Below are 16,506 nucleotides of genomic sequence, written 5' to 3'. Positions count from 1 at the left end.
TTCATTTCTGCTAAAGGCAGCAGTTTATTCCCTTACATGGAGGGACCAGAGTTCACCCAGCCAGCATCCCTTGCTGCATCAGTTCCAAGCTTTTGCTGTTCTGGACAGTGGTGCCGCCGCGAGTGACTGCCGTGTGTCTTTGGGGCAGATCCTCAGAAGTGGACTGGCTGAGTCAAAATGTACGAGGATATTTCATTTTGCCAAATACTGTCACAGTTCTGCTCCGTGGGCAAGTGCCTGCTTTTTTGTTTTTTGCCAGCTCCGCAAATAGAGGATGTGGTCAAACTTAGAGATTTTTACCAATGTGACTGAGAAATGGCATCTTATTACCTTGTTCCTTGTTCGGAAGTGTTTTTTTTATCTTTAGTGAGGTGGCTCACCCTTTTTTATTATTTGAGCATAGTCACCTCTTTGTGAACTGCATGTTGAGATTTTTTTGGCCATCTTTAGATGGGTTCTTTTTCTTCTCACACTATAGAGACCCTCTATATTAGAGTGATTATATTTCTTTCTGTCACGTAAGTTGGAAATATTTTTCCCTCAGTTTGTCTCTTGTCCTTGTGACTTCTTGTGTGCTTTTTTCCTTTTTGCCAAACAGAAGTTTATTTGTATGTAGTCATGTGTATTACCGTTTCTTAAATTGCTTTATGATGACACGTACTTTTTGAAGTGTGGGCTTCCTTAAAGGTGTTTATGTGGCAGGCAGTACAAGCTTGAAAAGCAGCCTGTGGACCGTGCTGCCACCGTGAAGGGACGCTGTTCGTGGACGTGCTCTCCGCGATCCTGGTGAGACCGAAGGGCAGCCCCGCCCTGGGGTTGGAGGCTCAGCGAGTGCATCCCAGGAACCAGCCTGGCTCCGTCGACGCGTGGTCCGCCTCAGTGGCTGTGTGCTGATGAGAGGCGAGGCTGCCAGTCCGCGGGTCTGGAGGAGCCTCCGTCCGAATGCTCATGGCCTTTGTCGGGGGTTCAGCCGTGTCTTCCGTCAGGTTCTTCTGTTTAAGGACTGGATCTGAGTACCGTCGAGATGAACGCGCAGCCAGGTGACTAGTTGTCGTCCAAGGCTGTAAACGGCAGAGGAGTGCCAAGGTGGGGAGACGGCATGTGGTGACCTACCATGGAAATGACTCAAGAATTGTCATTTTACTGTCATGCGAAGCAACAACACGAGGTTGTCACCAGCGAGCTAATGTGATCTTAAATTGCATTAATTACAGGGAAAGTATTCGAATCAGTGGGTTAGGCACCGCTGAAGTTCTGTGATCAAGTCTGGCACCTTTCAGGCCAGGAGGGTAGAGCACAAGTGTGCTGAAGAAAGGAGTGAAGGCCCCGGAGCCACGTCCCAGGACGAGGGCATCGGGGGAGCGGGAACTGGAGCGGCGCTCTGGAGGGGCACTAGCCTTGGTCTGGCTGTGGTGCCCCCCCTGGGCGCTTTCGCCCCCTGGGGCACATGCACAGATCTGGAGACCTTTTGGTCGTCCCAGCTGTGTCTGGCGGAGAGATTGATGTTCCAGGCCTCCCACAGTGCATCACGCTCCTCCCAGCACAGCTGAAGCTCCAGCCCAGGTGCCACAGGAAGCCCCTTTGTCACTCCAAACCGGTTTACTGTGACCGTGGTCAGAAAAGCCCAGGGCACATACGCGGTGTACCTGGAGCTGACTCATGGGCCCGGCCTGCCGGTGCCCCAGCCCAGAGGGCCCTGTGCCTCGTAGACGTCTACGCTGCTCTGTTCCGTTTCATTAATGGGTAGAAAAGGACGACTGTTCACAAACCACGGTTTGAACCTGAGTGATAGCAGTTGATAAGACCAAGCCTGTTGGTGAAGCACTGTGAGATGGATCTGGTTTTGTGTGAGACCGTGCTTCCTGCTCTCCAGCTCTACCCAGAAAGGTGCTGGTGGTGACTTTATCATCACGGGAGCTATAGGGGTTCTGTTTTTATTTCTTTATTTCTTTATTTCTTTCTTTTTGCTCTTCAGGGCCGCACCTGCGGCACATGGAGGTTCCCGGGCCAGGGGTCGAATCAGAGCTATACCTGCTGGCCTACACCACAGCCACAGCAATGCAGGATCTGAGCTGCATCTGCAACCTACACCACAGCTCATGGCAACCCTGGATCCTTAACCCACTGAGTGAGGACAGGGATCGAACCTGCAACCTCATGGTTCCTGGTCGGATTTGTTAACCATTGCGCCACCACGGGAACGCCTGTTACAGGGTTCTTAATTTGAGGCCTATAAATAGATTCTCTGGGTTTTTGAAGTTGGATGAGAAGAGTGTTACATCTTAATTTTCAGTAAGTAAATTTTTATTATCTCTAACTGAAATTTAGCATCTGCTTCATTTGTGAGTTTATATTCATATCTACTTCAGAATTAGAACTGTCGAACTTTAAATGCATAAAATCAGACCTAGATCTTATTTTAACATGTTGGTAAAGATCCCTCAGGGCGTTTCCCTGGTGGCTCTGCGAACCCAATCTGACTAGTATCCCTGAGGACACAGGTTCCATCCCCTGGCCTTGCGCAGTGGGTGAAGGATCCGGTGTTGCCCTTAGCTGTGGTGTAGGTCGCAGATGTGGCTTGGATCTGGTGATGTGGCTGTGGCAGCCACGGCTCTGATTCAGCCCCTAGCCTGGGAATCTCCGTATGCCATGGGTGCGGCCCTGAAAAGACCAAAACAAACCCCTTCTATTAATTACCGTATCAGATTTTAAAAGTATTTTAATAACTGTATTTTGCTAATGTGATTGTTCACCTTGTAATCCTTTGCCTTTTACTTACGCATTTAAATTCTTATTCTGAAAACAGTTGGAGAGACTTCACCAGACCAGCAAAAGCTGGGTATAACCCCTGGGCTAGACAGGTGTCTTTTAGGGTTGTTTTCATTTACATTTGTGTATTTATACTGTACATTCGTACAATTGTAGTAGTTAACGATTAGAGGAGTTGCCTTGTGGCACAGTGGGTTAAGGATTGTCACTGCAACGGCTTGGGTCTCAATTGTGGCATGGGTTCCATCCTTCGCCCAGAAACTTCCGTATGCCACAGGCGGGGCCAAAAAAAAAAGATGACAATAGAAATAAAACATAATCTTTAGTCTCAAATGTGATTATTGCTTTTGTCATGTGGGTTTAATTTATTCTTAAGCTTTTTTTTTTTTTTTTTTTTTGTCTTTTTGCTATTTCTTTGGGCCGCTCCCGCGGCATATGGAGGTTCCCAGGCTAGGGGTCGAATCGGAGCTGTAGCCACCGGCCTACGCCAGAGCCACAGCAACTCGGGATCCGAGCCGCGTCTGCAACCTACACCACAGCTCACGGCAACGCAGGATCGTTAACCCACTGAGCAAGGGCAGGGACCGAACCCGCAACCTCATGGCTCCTCGTCAGATTCGTTAACCACTGCGCCACGACGGGAACTCCCTATTCTTAAGCATTTTTCACATCCCCAGCGTATGTGTATGTGGTAGCTATTCAGAGAGATTGAAAAACGTGAAGAGAACCGAGGGGGAGGTTCGACCTGTCCATCTCCTCGTAAGGCGCCTGAGCGTTGGGTGGCCTGAGTCCGTGGCGTCTCAGGGCAAGCGGACTTCCTCTGCCTTGGAGGGCCGGTGGCCCGCCCGCAGGGCTGCCCGCAGGGCCCAGGGGGTGGTGACGCGGATCAAGCCGGCAGTTAGCGCTGAGGCTCTGGCGACACAGGCTGGCTCATTGCTTTTCTCAGAGGCTGCTTTCTGGCAGAGAATTGTTTTCTTTATAACGTCTGGGCAGTCGGATGCTGGATGGGTGTTCGTTAGAGTCGTCGAAGGGAGGCCTGCGTGTGTCCCCTCCGTGGGCGCCTGTGGCAGCTCAGCGCTTTAGTCCAAACGGCGCGCCCGTCCCGGAAAGGAGCCGGGCCCCGCTGTCGGCGCCCTTGCTCTTCTCGGCGGGGCAGCTGGCCGGGCGGCGGCCGGGGACGCGGCGGCCTCACGTCCGACAGGTGTGCCTTGTGATGTGTTAGCCATTGTGGCTTTGTTTTCAGACCAAAAATTCAGTGGAATCGGTGTGTTATAAAGACCAAACACACCCGCGCAGGTGTGGAGCAGACTCTTCCTCGCCGAGAGTGTTTGCGCTCGAATTATTCTGCGGGCTCGTTTATAAAAGTTTTAGGTAATGAAATGCCTGTAATTTAAAAAAGTGGTTTAAAATAGTTAATAGAAGTTGAAAAAATGTTACAAGATTCCAAAAGCCCACATTCAAGTATCGCTTCCATTCTCTACCTCAGCTGTTCACATCAGTGGTGCTCCTGTTTTTAACGCCAGCCCGTGGTTGTGGGCACTGCTGACGTGTCTGTTTTGAAGGCCCAGCTGCATTTTTTCTTAATGTTTTGCACGCTTTTGGAGGCATCAGCATTGGGAATAAATTGTCTCCGTGACTGAGTGTCTCCTCCTCCGACCTATTTGAAAGTAGCCTTGTTTTGCTACAGGCTTGGAAAGGGATTTCAAATAAATACTGAGCGCGGTGAGAGGAATGGTGACTGGAGCGTGGTTGACCTGGTTTATTCAGGCTTTAGAGCAAATGGTTCGGATTCGCTTGAGCAGAAGGAGGTTTGGCGTTGCCCTGGTGACTCTCGGCCGGTTTGGATAAGAAGACCGATTGATGGTCCGTTTCCCTAACCGAGGAGATAGTCCGTAGGAGATAGTCCGTCGTTAGCCTGGGCGCCCCGCCGTGGCTCCGTGGTGTGTAGCTTCCCGGGGGGGCTTCCCTCTTTCTGTGCCTCGCGTTCCTTCTGAGGAACGTTAAGATAGTTTCCTGTAGAGTCGCGATGCGACGCGACCCCAGGCAGTGTTCCGTTTCCGTTGCAGTCCTCGTTGGTGACCGTGTTTCTGGGGGAGAGGTTTATGCGAAGGTGCACATAGGCTTTCGGGAGAGAAGGGCGGTGTTTCCTGTCCGGAAAGGCAGCCCGAAAGGAGAGCAGCCAGCGACGGTCGCGCGTCTCCTCCTTCCCTCGGCGGTAAAGGCAAAGGGCCCCGAGCCCCGGCTGATTGAAGTGGCTCCGCGTGGTCACTGCCCCTGCTGCCAAGGCCTTTCCTCCCGAAACGCGCCCCAGCACCTCGGCCCTTAGATCTGGGAGGCCCTGCCGCCGTGTTTTACTGTAGATGTTTTCTCTTGAAAATGCGTCGCCAGCATGAAGGAGGGCATCTTTTTAAGAACACAGTTGTCTTTAGAAAATTACCACCCCGCCGGCTGCTGGTCGTCAGAACACCAGCTCTGTCGCCGAGCCCTCGGGGCGGTGTGTGGCAAATGCAGAGTTCTCTTCTCCAGAGTTCCTGGCAGGTGAGCCTGGACAGCCACCGCTGGGGGCATCAGATAGAGTCCTTGGAAGTTCTGACTCCCGGTGGTTTGTGTGTGTGTGCTGGAGACCAGGGAGGACCCAGAGGCCTGCGTGAAAGGCCCTCGTCCCCGCCGGCCGTAGCCAGGGTGGAGGCTGGGCCCTGGCTGCCGTGCTCCCGCCTCTTAGGCTGGGGAGACTTGTGCTCACGTGGCTGTTAACTGACCCTCACAGGTGCAGCTCTCCTGTTGAGGTGCCCGCTCTCGTGTCCTGCTCCGCGACCCCAGGTGTCCTCCTGCGTGGGGCAGTGCCAGGCACGTACATCCTGCCTGCCTGGTGCCCATGGGCTCCTCTGCCTGTGGTGAGGAAAACCCTTTGGGTGGTGAGCGACGGTTGAAGAGAAGGCTCCGAGCACGGGCTTCAGGCTGGGGCAGGTGCCGGCTACCTGTGCTGTGCGATTGCCACGAAGTGCCTAACCTCGCTGGGCCTGCCTTTCATCTTCCCCTGGGCAGTGGGGAGGGACTAGGACCTGCCTCTCCGTTTGGGGAATTCAGGGCTGATCCCTCAGCACCTGCACGTGGCAGCCTTAATACGTACATGTTCCTTAGGGCCGCTGCTGTGTGTTCGTCTGGTCGCTGCATGCCCGTGTCTAGGTTCAGGGACTTTATTTTCTCAGTCTTCCTGGGTTGAGTACAGTTCTGTGGATTTATTCATACTGGCCCAAATTAGCTGAATATTCTAATAATGCATTAGAATGCTGATATACTAAGGGACTCTTCTGGTGACAGCTGTCCTCAGGTGTCCTGTGGGTGTCGAGGTCACCCGGCAAACCAAATCTGTAGGTATCGATGAACACTCAGTGCAAATGAGATCAAATCAAAGAGCGTTTTTATAGGCTACTTTATTTAGGTTTGGCAGAACTTGGAGAATTGTCTCCCAAAACATCGGTGGAGGAGTTCCTGTTGTGGCTCAGTGAGTTAAGAACCAGGCATAGTGTCGTGAGGACGCAGGTTCAGTCCCTGGCCTCGCTCAGTGGGTTAAGGATCCGGCGTCGCTCTGAGCTGTGGCGTTGGTCGCACAGGCAGCTGGGATCCAGGATTGCCGTGGCTGTGGCGCAGGCTGGCTGCTGCAGCTCCAATGTGACCATAGCTGGGGAACTTCCATGTGCCCTGGGTGCGGCTCTAAAAAGACAAAAAACAAGAAGACCCCAAATGTTAGCACGTCTCTGAGACAGGCCTGCTGTGGCCTGCTCGGAACGCTCGATCTGACCCGAGGTTTCCTTTTTTCCCCACTGATCTCGACGTGTTCTGCAGGGTCCGAAGCTGAAATGGCTCGGTGCAGAGCTGCACTGCTTGTGGTTCCCTCTTACTGCGCAGGGTAGCGGCGTGCGCCTGAGGGGTGCCCGGGAGGCTGGGCAGGGCTCAAGGACAGTACCCTCCTTTGCGGACCTGCCTTTATTGGTTCCCTTGGGCTCTGTCTTCTTGCTGAGCAGGGCCCCCTCCCAGCCACAGAGGCGCCCCTGTTTCTTCACGGCCTGCTGGTGCGGAACTGCCTGTTGATGATTCTCAGAGCAGCTGGTGCTCTCGTGTCTTTGGGGGCCTGTAGGTGTGTCTGGTCACAAGTGATGTGGAAACTCCGCTTCCTGAGCGAGGTGATGGGGTCCTGCGGAGGTTACTGTGCAGAGGATAAGGTGAGCCTCTGGCGGAGGCGATCGGGGTGGCCGTGGGGGAAGGGCAGACCCTGGGGTGCTCAGCGCTGAGGTGAAGGGACGAAGCTGCAGGCCGATGTTGGTCCTCGCAGGTGCTGTCTGCCAGCCTGGCGGGGGTGGCGGGTTGGGAGCGCACCCTGCGTGACTGCAGGGCGGGACCAGGAGGAAGTGCCCAGCGGGCTGCAGCTTTCGTGCTCAGGAGCAGCTCACCCGCATGGTCACCCCATGGCTTTTTAGGGGGGCCGGTCCAACAGGGAGCCGGAGCTACGCGCACAGACTAGGAAGAGCCAAGGGACATCGCTGTCACGGTGCAGCGCCGTAGGCTTTGCCAGACCTCACCCGTGGCCACGGCTACGGCCACCCAGAGTCTGCGGACCGGCGGGTCCTTCTGCCGTACGTGCTCACTTTGCCCGCGTTGTCCCCTGGGCAGTGGGCAGAGCCTGGGCGAGCTCGGTGAAGCCTTCAGGGCCAGAAAGTGCCTTAGGGTCTCATTTTCCCGTTTAACTTCCAGACAGTTACACAGTTCACCCCATTCTAATCCCCACTTTCCTGCCTTTCTTCAAATGATTCCTTGTCCCTGATTTTCAGCAAAGGCTGGGCTAGTGGATCGAAGTGGATACAAGTTGAATGGAGGGTCTGAGGGCCGCAGGAGGGGAGGGCCTTGACCTCAGAATGAGTGGCCAGGAAGAGAGCCAGGAGTGACTAGCTGGCTTGGTTGACAAGACTAGGGTGGGTTCTGGGTGTGTTTTGAAGATGGAGCCGCTGTGAAAAGTGAGAGAAGGCAGCGGGAGGAGGGCTCTGGCCGAGGCTTCTGTGTTGGAACCCCGGGGCCGGACGTGCCCCCAGAACGGTGTGGGAGCTATGCTTGGCTCTGTGGTCCAGGAAAGGACAGGGGCCGCAGGGGCTGGACCCCCCACCACCACCACCACCCCGCCTCCTCTCCGCTGCAGTAGCGCCAGCCTGCAGGCTGGGACTCCTGAGGCTTCCGAGAGTCACTACGTAAGCTGTTGTCACCGATTATGCAGGAAAATAGCCCCTGGGCTTCATCTTTGGGTACCATGCCACTGGATTCTTCTCTAGACGTAAGCTTTTAAGAAAAACCTACATTGTGTCTGTTGATTTGGGCAAATGTACCTATTGAAAATTAGTTACAATTATATTCTGCAAACATTAAGAGTTTCCATTTATTCACGTGCATAGTAGGCCCGGGGCTAGCATTTCCCCTCTGCTTTTAGTACAGTCTCTTCATGTGGGCTTTGGAATCTCAGGACGCGACCGGGCCTCAGGGCCAGCTGGGCAGGGACTTTGATGGTCAGTGGGTCTGGGTTTTAATTCTGGATTTGCTACGTAACTGTGAGCAAGATCCTCAAACTTTGTGAATTTTAGTGACCTGATCTTGGGAGTAGGGTTTAATGGTAGCATCTACGTAACTGGGTCGTCGTAAGGACCTGTAAAAGGATGCCCATCTGGCTGTGCTGGCCTGGGCCGCTCCACAGCCATCCCTCGAGGAAGTAACATGTCCCGAGTCACATAATTAAACTGGAAGACTTCTTTTTAGGACGTTGTATTCCCCTAAAACATTTCGTGTTTTCTGGGGAGTTCCCGTTGTGGCGCAGTGGTTAAGGAATCCGACTAGGAACCATGAGGTTGCGGGTTCGGTCCCTGGCCTTGCTCAGTGGGTTAAGGATCCCGCGTTGCTGCGGCTGTGGCATTGGCAGGCAGTTGTAGCTCCGATTTGACCCCTAGCCTGGAACCTCCATGTGCCGTGGGAGCAGCCCTAGAAAAAGGCAGAAAGACAAACAAACAAACAAAAATCTCGTGTTTTCTTTTTAGGATTTGGAATTCCATGGAGTGATGAGATTTTATTTTCAAGATAAAGCTGCTGGAAACTTTGCAACAAAATGCATTCGGGTCTCTAGTACTGCCACCACTCAGGATGTGATCGAGACGCTGGCCGAGAAGTTCCGGCCGGATATGCGGATGCTCTCGTCCCCCAAGTACTCGCTCTACGAGGTGCACGTCAGCGGAGGTCAGTGTGCAGACGGGGCTTGTGGGCGTGGGGTGCGGGAGCTCCGTCACAGTCCCTTGTCCAGGGGCCCTGCTTTCCTACCGACCTCCTCTTTCTTTTTGGGGGGCGTGCTGGGGGAGCAATCAGCAGGTGGTGAAACTTTTACGTGTCTTTGAAATGTTCTTCTAAGATCTTAGCACATACGTCTGTTGGAAGTCAGAACAAATACATTTTACATACGCTTATTTCTCCAAAGACGAGTAGCATGGTATTTCATAATCAGAAATATCCAGCAGACTTGGCTGTCTTACACATTGGTGACACAGCATGCTACTTAATTTTGGAAAAATATGGGTAACTCCTATGTGTAGATTCTAGTACAGTGAGTTGTAACCCAGTATTTTATGGGTATGGATCACTGATCCTGCTGTGACGTTTTGTAATGTGGAACAATAACGTGATTCTTTGGGAATAATTAGGGAAACTCTCTTCTGTAATTAGTAATTTCTCTTTGTTTTTAAGATTTGAAATATCCTATGTATCAAATGGCAATTTAATTTGGGCTGATTAGAAATGTAGAAATTTAGGGAGTTTCTGTCCCGGCTCAGGGGTTAACGAATCCAAGTAGGAACCATGAGGTTATGGGTTCAATCCCTGGCCTCACTTAGTGGGTTCAGGATCCAGCGTTACCATGAGCTGTGGTGTAGGTCACAGACGCAGCTCGAATCTGGAATTGCTGTGCCTGTGGTGTAGGCCGGCAGCTACAGCTCAGATTAGACCCCTAGCCTGGGAGCCTCCATATGCCGTGGGTGCGGCCCTAGAAAGAAAAAAGACAAAAGCAGAAATTTATAAAATTGTTTATGAGTGCCTTAGAAATACTGAGTCCCCTGTAGAAAACAAAAACAAATTCCAGTGAAAGCAGTAAATGAAGGATTATTTATAGCAGAAACCCAATCTGAACACCTGTTTAAGTTCCAGTGGCAAAACCTGTCTGAAAATATTTCATTTTTCTTAACTTCAAAAATGCGCCTTTTTTGGCATGCCTGTTGTGGCTCAGCAGGTTAAGAACCGGACATACTGTCTGTGAGGATGTGGGTTCGATCCCTGGCCTCACTCAGTGGGTTAAGGATCCAGTGTTGCTGTGGCTGTGATGTAGGCCAGCCGCTGCAGCTCCAATTCGACCCCTAGCCGGGAAGCTTCCATATGCCGCAGGTGTAGCCATTTACAAAAAGAAAGAAAGAATTAAAGAAAAAACTACAACTTTCTTCGTACATTTGAAATGGGTTAACTTTTCGTAGTGTGTGAGTCGGGTTGTCACCAAGCGCGTTCCCCCCAGCAGTGCGTAAGGCAGGCCGTCTTTGTCCATCACTCTTGGGAGGGCGAGGCTTATCACCGGTAGAACTGTTCCCAAATCAAGCTTGGCAGGAGCACGTCGTCTCCGTCTTGGATGTTTTTCTCTCCCTTACCTCAGAGTCTTTGCAAATAGCTTGCAGAGAGGAAGAAAGTTCCTGTCACGTGTGGCCCGTCCTCTCTGCCCTGTGCGTCACTGGCGCACCACCCAGTCGGGTCCTGAGACGCTGTCTCAGGTCGACACGTGCGTCTGATTTTTTACATCTTCTGCTCTAGACTTGTGCCCAGTTAAGAAGGAAACCACGTTGCTTGTGGGGGGTGAAAACACGTGGCAGGCGTGTGGAGAGGGAAGCGTCTCCCCGCCTGCGGTGACCGCTAGGCCCGCCCGGCCTCGCCCTCGGCCCCTCGCGCTCTGAGCAGGGCCCTGCAGGTGCCTCCGGAGCCGCCTGGGTGCAGGTTCTCAGCCTTGTTGGGTCCTGGAGCCCTTAGTGTGGCAGCAGATCGTAGCGGCTTCCCTCCAGGCCGTAGGGACTACACGCAACAGCTGCTTCTACTCTGGTTGGACGCAGTCGAGTTCAGTGTTTATGCCCTAACAGCCCGGCGGATGCTTAACAACAGTCTGCAGCAAGTGACAGGGAAACGGAAACGGTCATTCCATTCTTAGCCGCAGTTACTCGCTCCCCGAGGGGGGGCTGCCCCTGAGGCCCTGCCCAGCTCACCTCCTGTCCACGGCTGGCAGGCGCCGTGCAAGGCCCAGTTTGACACTAGTGTGACGCCAGCCAGAGGGCTGGTGCCCAGTCCAGCACGGCCAGCAGTACCAGTGGCCGGTGCCCCATGCATCCCCTGAACAGGTAGGTAGCATGTAAGCTGGGCACCTCGGCTGGTGTGCCAACCAGAGCGCTAGCCCAGCACCATGCCAATGCCACTCTTAGCCTTTTTCTGCATTGATTCCACATGTGAAGCCAGTTGGAAAACTAAAAGAATTCTGCTGTTTTAACAAAAGGTATGTGAGCCAGTAAGGCGGAAGTTAGCTCACAGTCTAAAGATGCAGAAGCACCCTGAGCCTATTTGCACCCGTCAGGTAGGCCTGCGGGCTTTAGAAGATCTCACCCTGGTTGGGTTTTACTTTTATGATTTACACTTAATTGTTCTTAGTGTTGATTCTCTAAAAAACATACCATGAGGGATTTTGATGTGCTACTTTTTTTTTTTTTGGTCTTTTTAGGGCCGTACCCGCGGCACATGGAGCTTCCCAGGCTAGGGGTCTAATCAGAGCTACAGCTGCCGGCCTCAGCCACAGCCACGGGGGATCCAGGCCATGTCTGCGACCTGCGCCAGAGCTCACAGCACCGCCAATCCTTAACCCACTGAGTGGGGCCTGGGATGGGACCCGCAACCTCGTGGTTCCTAGTCGGCTGCGTTTCCGCTGCGCCACGGCGGGAACTCCTGTACTGCAGTGTTTATAACCTGAACAACTTGGTAATTTTGGTTTGCAGCAGGAATTCCAAACTTCTTGATCCAGTTTCTAACTGATCGTTCTTTTCTCATCTTTCCAGTTGATAAACTAGTTGTTTGGGTTTGTTTTTCCTGTATTCTGATGACTAACGTTGCCCTCGACCTGCAGTGTTGCCTAAGGGCCTCCAGGCAGCCTCCTCCACCACAGAGAGCCTCCCGGCCTCCCCGCCTCCCCGGCCCCCCTTGAGCTGTGTGTGCGCCTTCCCCAGGGTCGTTGGGGCTGGCAGGCTGGGCCGGGGGCTCGGGGGCTTCCTCCTTAGCCTTAAGGAGGAAGGCAGTCGATGCCCTTGCCTCGAGGAGGGGGGAATCGTGGGTCGAGGATGCCGCATTAAGGAGAAAGGGCCAGACGTCCGGGGGCAGGAGCCGGCGCTGGGCTCGGTTCCAGGACTGATGGTGGCAACCTGCTGCCCTTTCTCGACGCCGTGAGGATGGTTGTGAGAAGAGTCTGATGAATCGTCGGGCCTTCCGTGTGATGCTAACATGATCTCCCTATTTTCCGGTTGCGTGTCAGAGACCTGACCTGCAGAAGCGGATGTAGAGCAAAGCCCTGCGTGTATGGCCTTCACTTTTTTTCCTGGGTAGATTTTTTTTTTTGGTGGTCTTTTTTTGCCATTTCTTGGGCCGCTCCCGCGGCGTATGGAGGTTCCCAGGCTAGAGGTTGAATCGGAGCTGTAGCTGCCGGCCTCCACCACAGGCACAGCAACGCAGGATCCGAGCCGTGTCTGCGGCCTGCACCATGGCTCATGGCAACACCGGATCCTTAACCCACTGAGCAAGGCCAGGGATCCAACCCGCAACCTCGTGGTTCCTAGTCAGATTCGTTAACCGCTGAGCCGCAACGGGAACTCCCTTCCTGGGTAGATTCTAAACGCTGTCAGGAAGTGGTCCTTGCTTGGGGTCTGGTCGGTTCATACAGCAGCCCCCAAACACTGAAATAACTGCTGACCTCTCCCTTGGCAGTTTGAATCAGATTTCAGTCTGTTGGTGAGGCATCGGGGTCATGGGTGGGTTCTGTCTCTCAAATTAAACGCGCATCAGAGTGCTGTACTGGCTGCTGCCCTTAGGTAACCATGGCTTAATTGGTTTTTTCTTTTCATGTTCTAAAGAAGAAAGAAGATTGGATATAGACGAGAAGCCCCTAGTTGTGCAGCTGAATTGGAATAAAGATGACCGCGAGGGCAGGTTTGTCCTTAAGAACGAGAACGACGCCGCTCCTCCCAAGGTGGGGCCCTCGGGGTCTCAGGCTGATGCCCGCTGCGCCCCAGAGTTCCTTCTCAGCTGGCTTCTTCCGCCGCTGCCCTTTCTCCCCTCCCTGAAGGCCGCTGCAGAGGAGCCCGCGGCGGCCTGCCGCGTCCCCTGTTCGCCACGTGGCCCCGCCGCCGCCCCTTCCCTCTCAGAGCAGAGCTCTCCCTGTGGCTTTTGTTCCGAGGGGGCTTCAACTTTAAGAACTGTTCACGTGTGGACTTGCAGGTGCACCTTAATAAAGCCTGTTTAAACCTGCTTCCCGGTAGATCCGTCAGGGTAGAAGTTAGCAAACTCGTGTTTCTTTGGATGACGTGAGAACGTGGCTCTAGAGCCGTCTCGGGAGGCGGGCGTCTGCAGTTCCCGCACCAGTGCTCTTGTCTGCGGGATGCTGCGTGCCTTTAAAATCCTGGCAGCCGTGGAGGCCGGCGGCCTCTTAGCGGATACTCAGTATTGGCAAATGATGGCGAATGCAGAGGTGAAGAATAGCTAGAGAAAAATATTCTATTTAATTTTTTCCCTCAACAGACTGGGGGAAGTGCCATTATTGGCTTTTGGCAGCAGCTTCCATGTCGTCTGTGTGGCGTCAGTGTCCCGAGTTGAGGGGTCTTGGAAGACAGCTATGTCCTTGTCACTTCGCTCCCGAGGCCTGCTGCCCTTGTAGTGAATGTGTGTGACGTAACAGCGGGGCCTCCCTTCCTGTTTCCCCGCTGCCACTTCAGCGGGCGCGCCTTCCATGGGCCCACAGAGCCTCGGTGGCGGCGCCAGAGCTCTCCGTGGGTCGGGCTCGCTGGCTGCCGCGGGGTGGCCGCGGTGGATGTGGAGGTGCTGACTTAGGACGCAGGAGGCCGTGTCCTTTCCCACTGAGCTAGCTTCTCCTTTTCCTCGACTCCTCGCCCGTCAGCTGTGGAGTCATCTGAGAGGCCTCTGGTCTCCGTGCTGCCTGCTAGCAGGCCGTGCTGTGCCCTAAGTACAAGCAAACAGACAAGCGCGATCTGGCAAAGAAACTGGAGCTCTTTTTGCCAAATTCCGTACTCACAGCCTTGCTTCACGAAAGCCAGTTTACTAGGGCTGCTCGTGATGTTTCTTTTGAAGGTAAGGAAAACGTCTGTAAAGTAGGTACTCATGATTCAAACAGTTATTTCCATATTTCCACGAGGTTCAGATTCGTGGTTCCCACTCCAGTTTTCTTACTGGGTCTGAGTTTTGTTTGTTTGCCTTCCTGCTTATGGATTTTGAATTGAAGGGAAAGTTGCCCACGCTGAAATGAGACCTTGACCGTATGAGGTTTGGGAGGTACACTCGCCTACCCGTGAGACCAGGCAGGACCAAGAACCTCGACCCTTCCCTGGCGCGGTGGCCTTGGTTTTGGCGGAGGCTGAGTGAGGTTGGTGACGGCTCTCTGTGGTCTGTGTAGTAGCAGCAGAGTGATAACGTTCCTTTCATCAGAAGGCTCAAAGTAACGGACCTGAAAAGCAGGAAAAAGAAGGCGTTATCCAGAACTTCAAGAGAACTCTCTCCAAGAAAGAAAAGAAGGAAAAAAAGAAGAGAGAGAAAGAGGCGATGAGACAAGCATCTGATAAAGATGATAGACCCTTCCACGGGGAGGACACGTAAGTTCCTTTTGGAAATACTCCTCTTTCTTTTTGTTTTAAGCCAAATGCTTTTTTTCTTTGCTTATCAGGGCTGCACCAGCTTCCCAGGCTGGGGGTCCAATCAGAGCTGTAGCCGCCAGTCTATACCACAGCCATAGCAACGCCAGATCAGAGCTGTGTCTGCAGCCTACACCACAGCTCATGGCAACGCCAGATCCTTAATCCACTGAGCGAAGCCAGGGATCAAACCCCAAACCTCATGGTTCCTAGTCGACTCGTTTCCGCTGAGTCGGGACGGGAACGCCGAGGCCAAATGCTTTTAATGCAGCAGACCTCATGGAATAACCAGGGCAGGCCGGAGAAGGCTCCGTGTGAGCTCACCGGGTCGCGGGCCCCCGTGCCGGGCCCCTCGGGGGCGGCGCGAGAGGTCTGCCCACCGCCTCCCTCGCTCACTGCGCCCACAAAGGCGGAGAGAGGCGGTGCTGCTGCTGCTGGAGGAGGCTGAGGCCTGGGTTCTCCGCCTCCTCGCTGGGCCTCCCTCTCGTATCCGTGTTTCGGTCCTCAGGGCAGCGCTGGTTTCCCGTACACTCCGATGCCCTTGACACCCCCGATCGGGGGTCGGCACGACCAGTGAGGATGGCAGCCCTTCCCAGTCCCGGCTCGCCCACACCCGCCAGCTGCCTTTGCCACACCTGTCACAGGTGTCGTAGGTGTCCTCACCTGTCCGAAGGCGTTTGCGTCCTGACCTTGGAGCGGAGGGTTAAGGGAGCCGTGGGAGAAGCTGGCTCTCCTCCTTTCTCGGCTCCGGGCTCAGTCCGTCTTGCCGGCTGGGCTGGCGGGGAGTCGGCCCACGGGCCCCTCCCAGGCCTCGGACCTGCCCTGGGCTTGACCGCTGTGTGGCTTTGCTCTTGCCAAGGTAGAGGCGTCCGTTTAGAAAGTCAGGTTTGTCAGGCAGGTCATGAGCCCACAGGGAGCCGTCGTGTGTGTGTGTGCTGCACAGATGTGCACCCTTCCTGTGTTTGTGCAGGGGCTTTAACAAGTGTGAAGCCACACCTTTTCACATGGCATTTTTCCACTCACATTACATAGATTTCACATATATACGCTTTCACCAAAATATCCGTGTGAAATAATTTGAACAACTGCGTTATTAAATGGTTTTTCCACTGTTTATGTAACCAGCTCTTTATGTTCTTGTGGGTCGTTTACAGGGTTTATTTTCCGTGTTATGAATATACTCCGGTGAAAATTCATGTCACAGTGTTGAGCACTCGTCTGAGAATTTTCTTAGGGAATGTTCTGGAAGGGTGGCTTAGGGACAGCTCGGGCTGCTGTGGTGGCCGGACCCCTAGGAGCCCTGCCGCAGCCTCCCACTCCCATCGTGGACGGCGGGGCGATGCAGAGCAGAGCGCTGTCACCACGGCGTCTTTGCAGTGGGTCCAGCTTGGTTCCTCATTTACAGGGTAGCGGTCCTTCTGCGTGTTTATTGAGCGTTTATGTTCTTCTGTCGTGGTGGCCTCTTCAAGTGGCTTTTCCATTTTTTCGTTGATTCTGAGTGTTCGTGTGTGTCGTGGATGTTGGCCGTTTGTCAGTGGCCGATGTTTCCTTTAGACTGGCAGCGAGCCTCCTGTGGACGCCTCAGCGGGTGTTCAGATCTTGACCCGGTGGTGGTGGTGCCTGTGCGGTGCACCTGACCTCTGCCTCGTGTGTTTGTGCAGAGGAAGGGCTTGGGTGAATGGACCGCTCACGTCTGAAGACACCAAGGAAGAGGAGAGGTTAAAACTTA

General features: G+C 53.7%; 1 protein-coding gene and 1 non-coding gene across 36 annotated transcripts in view; both read left to right on the top strand.

Annotated features, from left to right (window-relative positions):
* Window positions 1–16,506, top strand: part of AFDN (afadin, adherens junction formation factor) — a 129,194-nt gene that overhangs the window by 26,115 nt on the left and 86,573 nt on the right. For 21 of the 35 annotated variants that reach the window (XM_085015278.1, XM_085015247.1, XM_013984296.3 and 18 more), the window contains 3 exons: window positions 8,844–9,039; window positions 12,990–13,105; window positions 14,575–14,738. In XM_085015278.1, coding sequence (XP_084871404.1) covers window positions 8,844–9,039; window positions 12,990–13,105; window positions 14,575–14,738 — 476 coding nt within the window. Of the gene's footprint in view, window positions 1–892; window positions 8,093–8,843; window positions 9,040–12,989; window positions 13,106–14,574; window positions 14,739–16,506 lie in introns of those variants that run through there. The other 14 variants (XM_021085815.2, XM_021085839.2, XM_085015241.1 and 11 more) reach the window with 7 other exon arrangements.
* Window positions 6,993–7,068, top strand: MIR9824 (microRNA mir-9824). Its single transcript, NR_128509.1, has one exon. It is a non-coding gene; the product is annotated as a microRNA mir-9824 (primary transcript).

Source organism: Sus scrofa, chromosome 1 (assembly GCF_054392235.1).
Source record: "Sus scrofa isolate SSC_HxYL_T2T_F1_AM1 chromosome 1, Sscrofa_HxYL_maternal_Yorkshire_Landrace_v2.0, whole genome shotgun sequence".
NCBI lineage: Eukaryota > Metazoa > Chordata > Mammalia > Artiodactyla > Suidae > Sus > Sus scrofa.
Note: the sequence above shows the minus strand (reverse complement) of the source record. Positions and strands in the feature narration are given on the sequence as shown.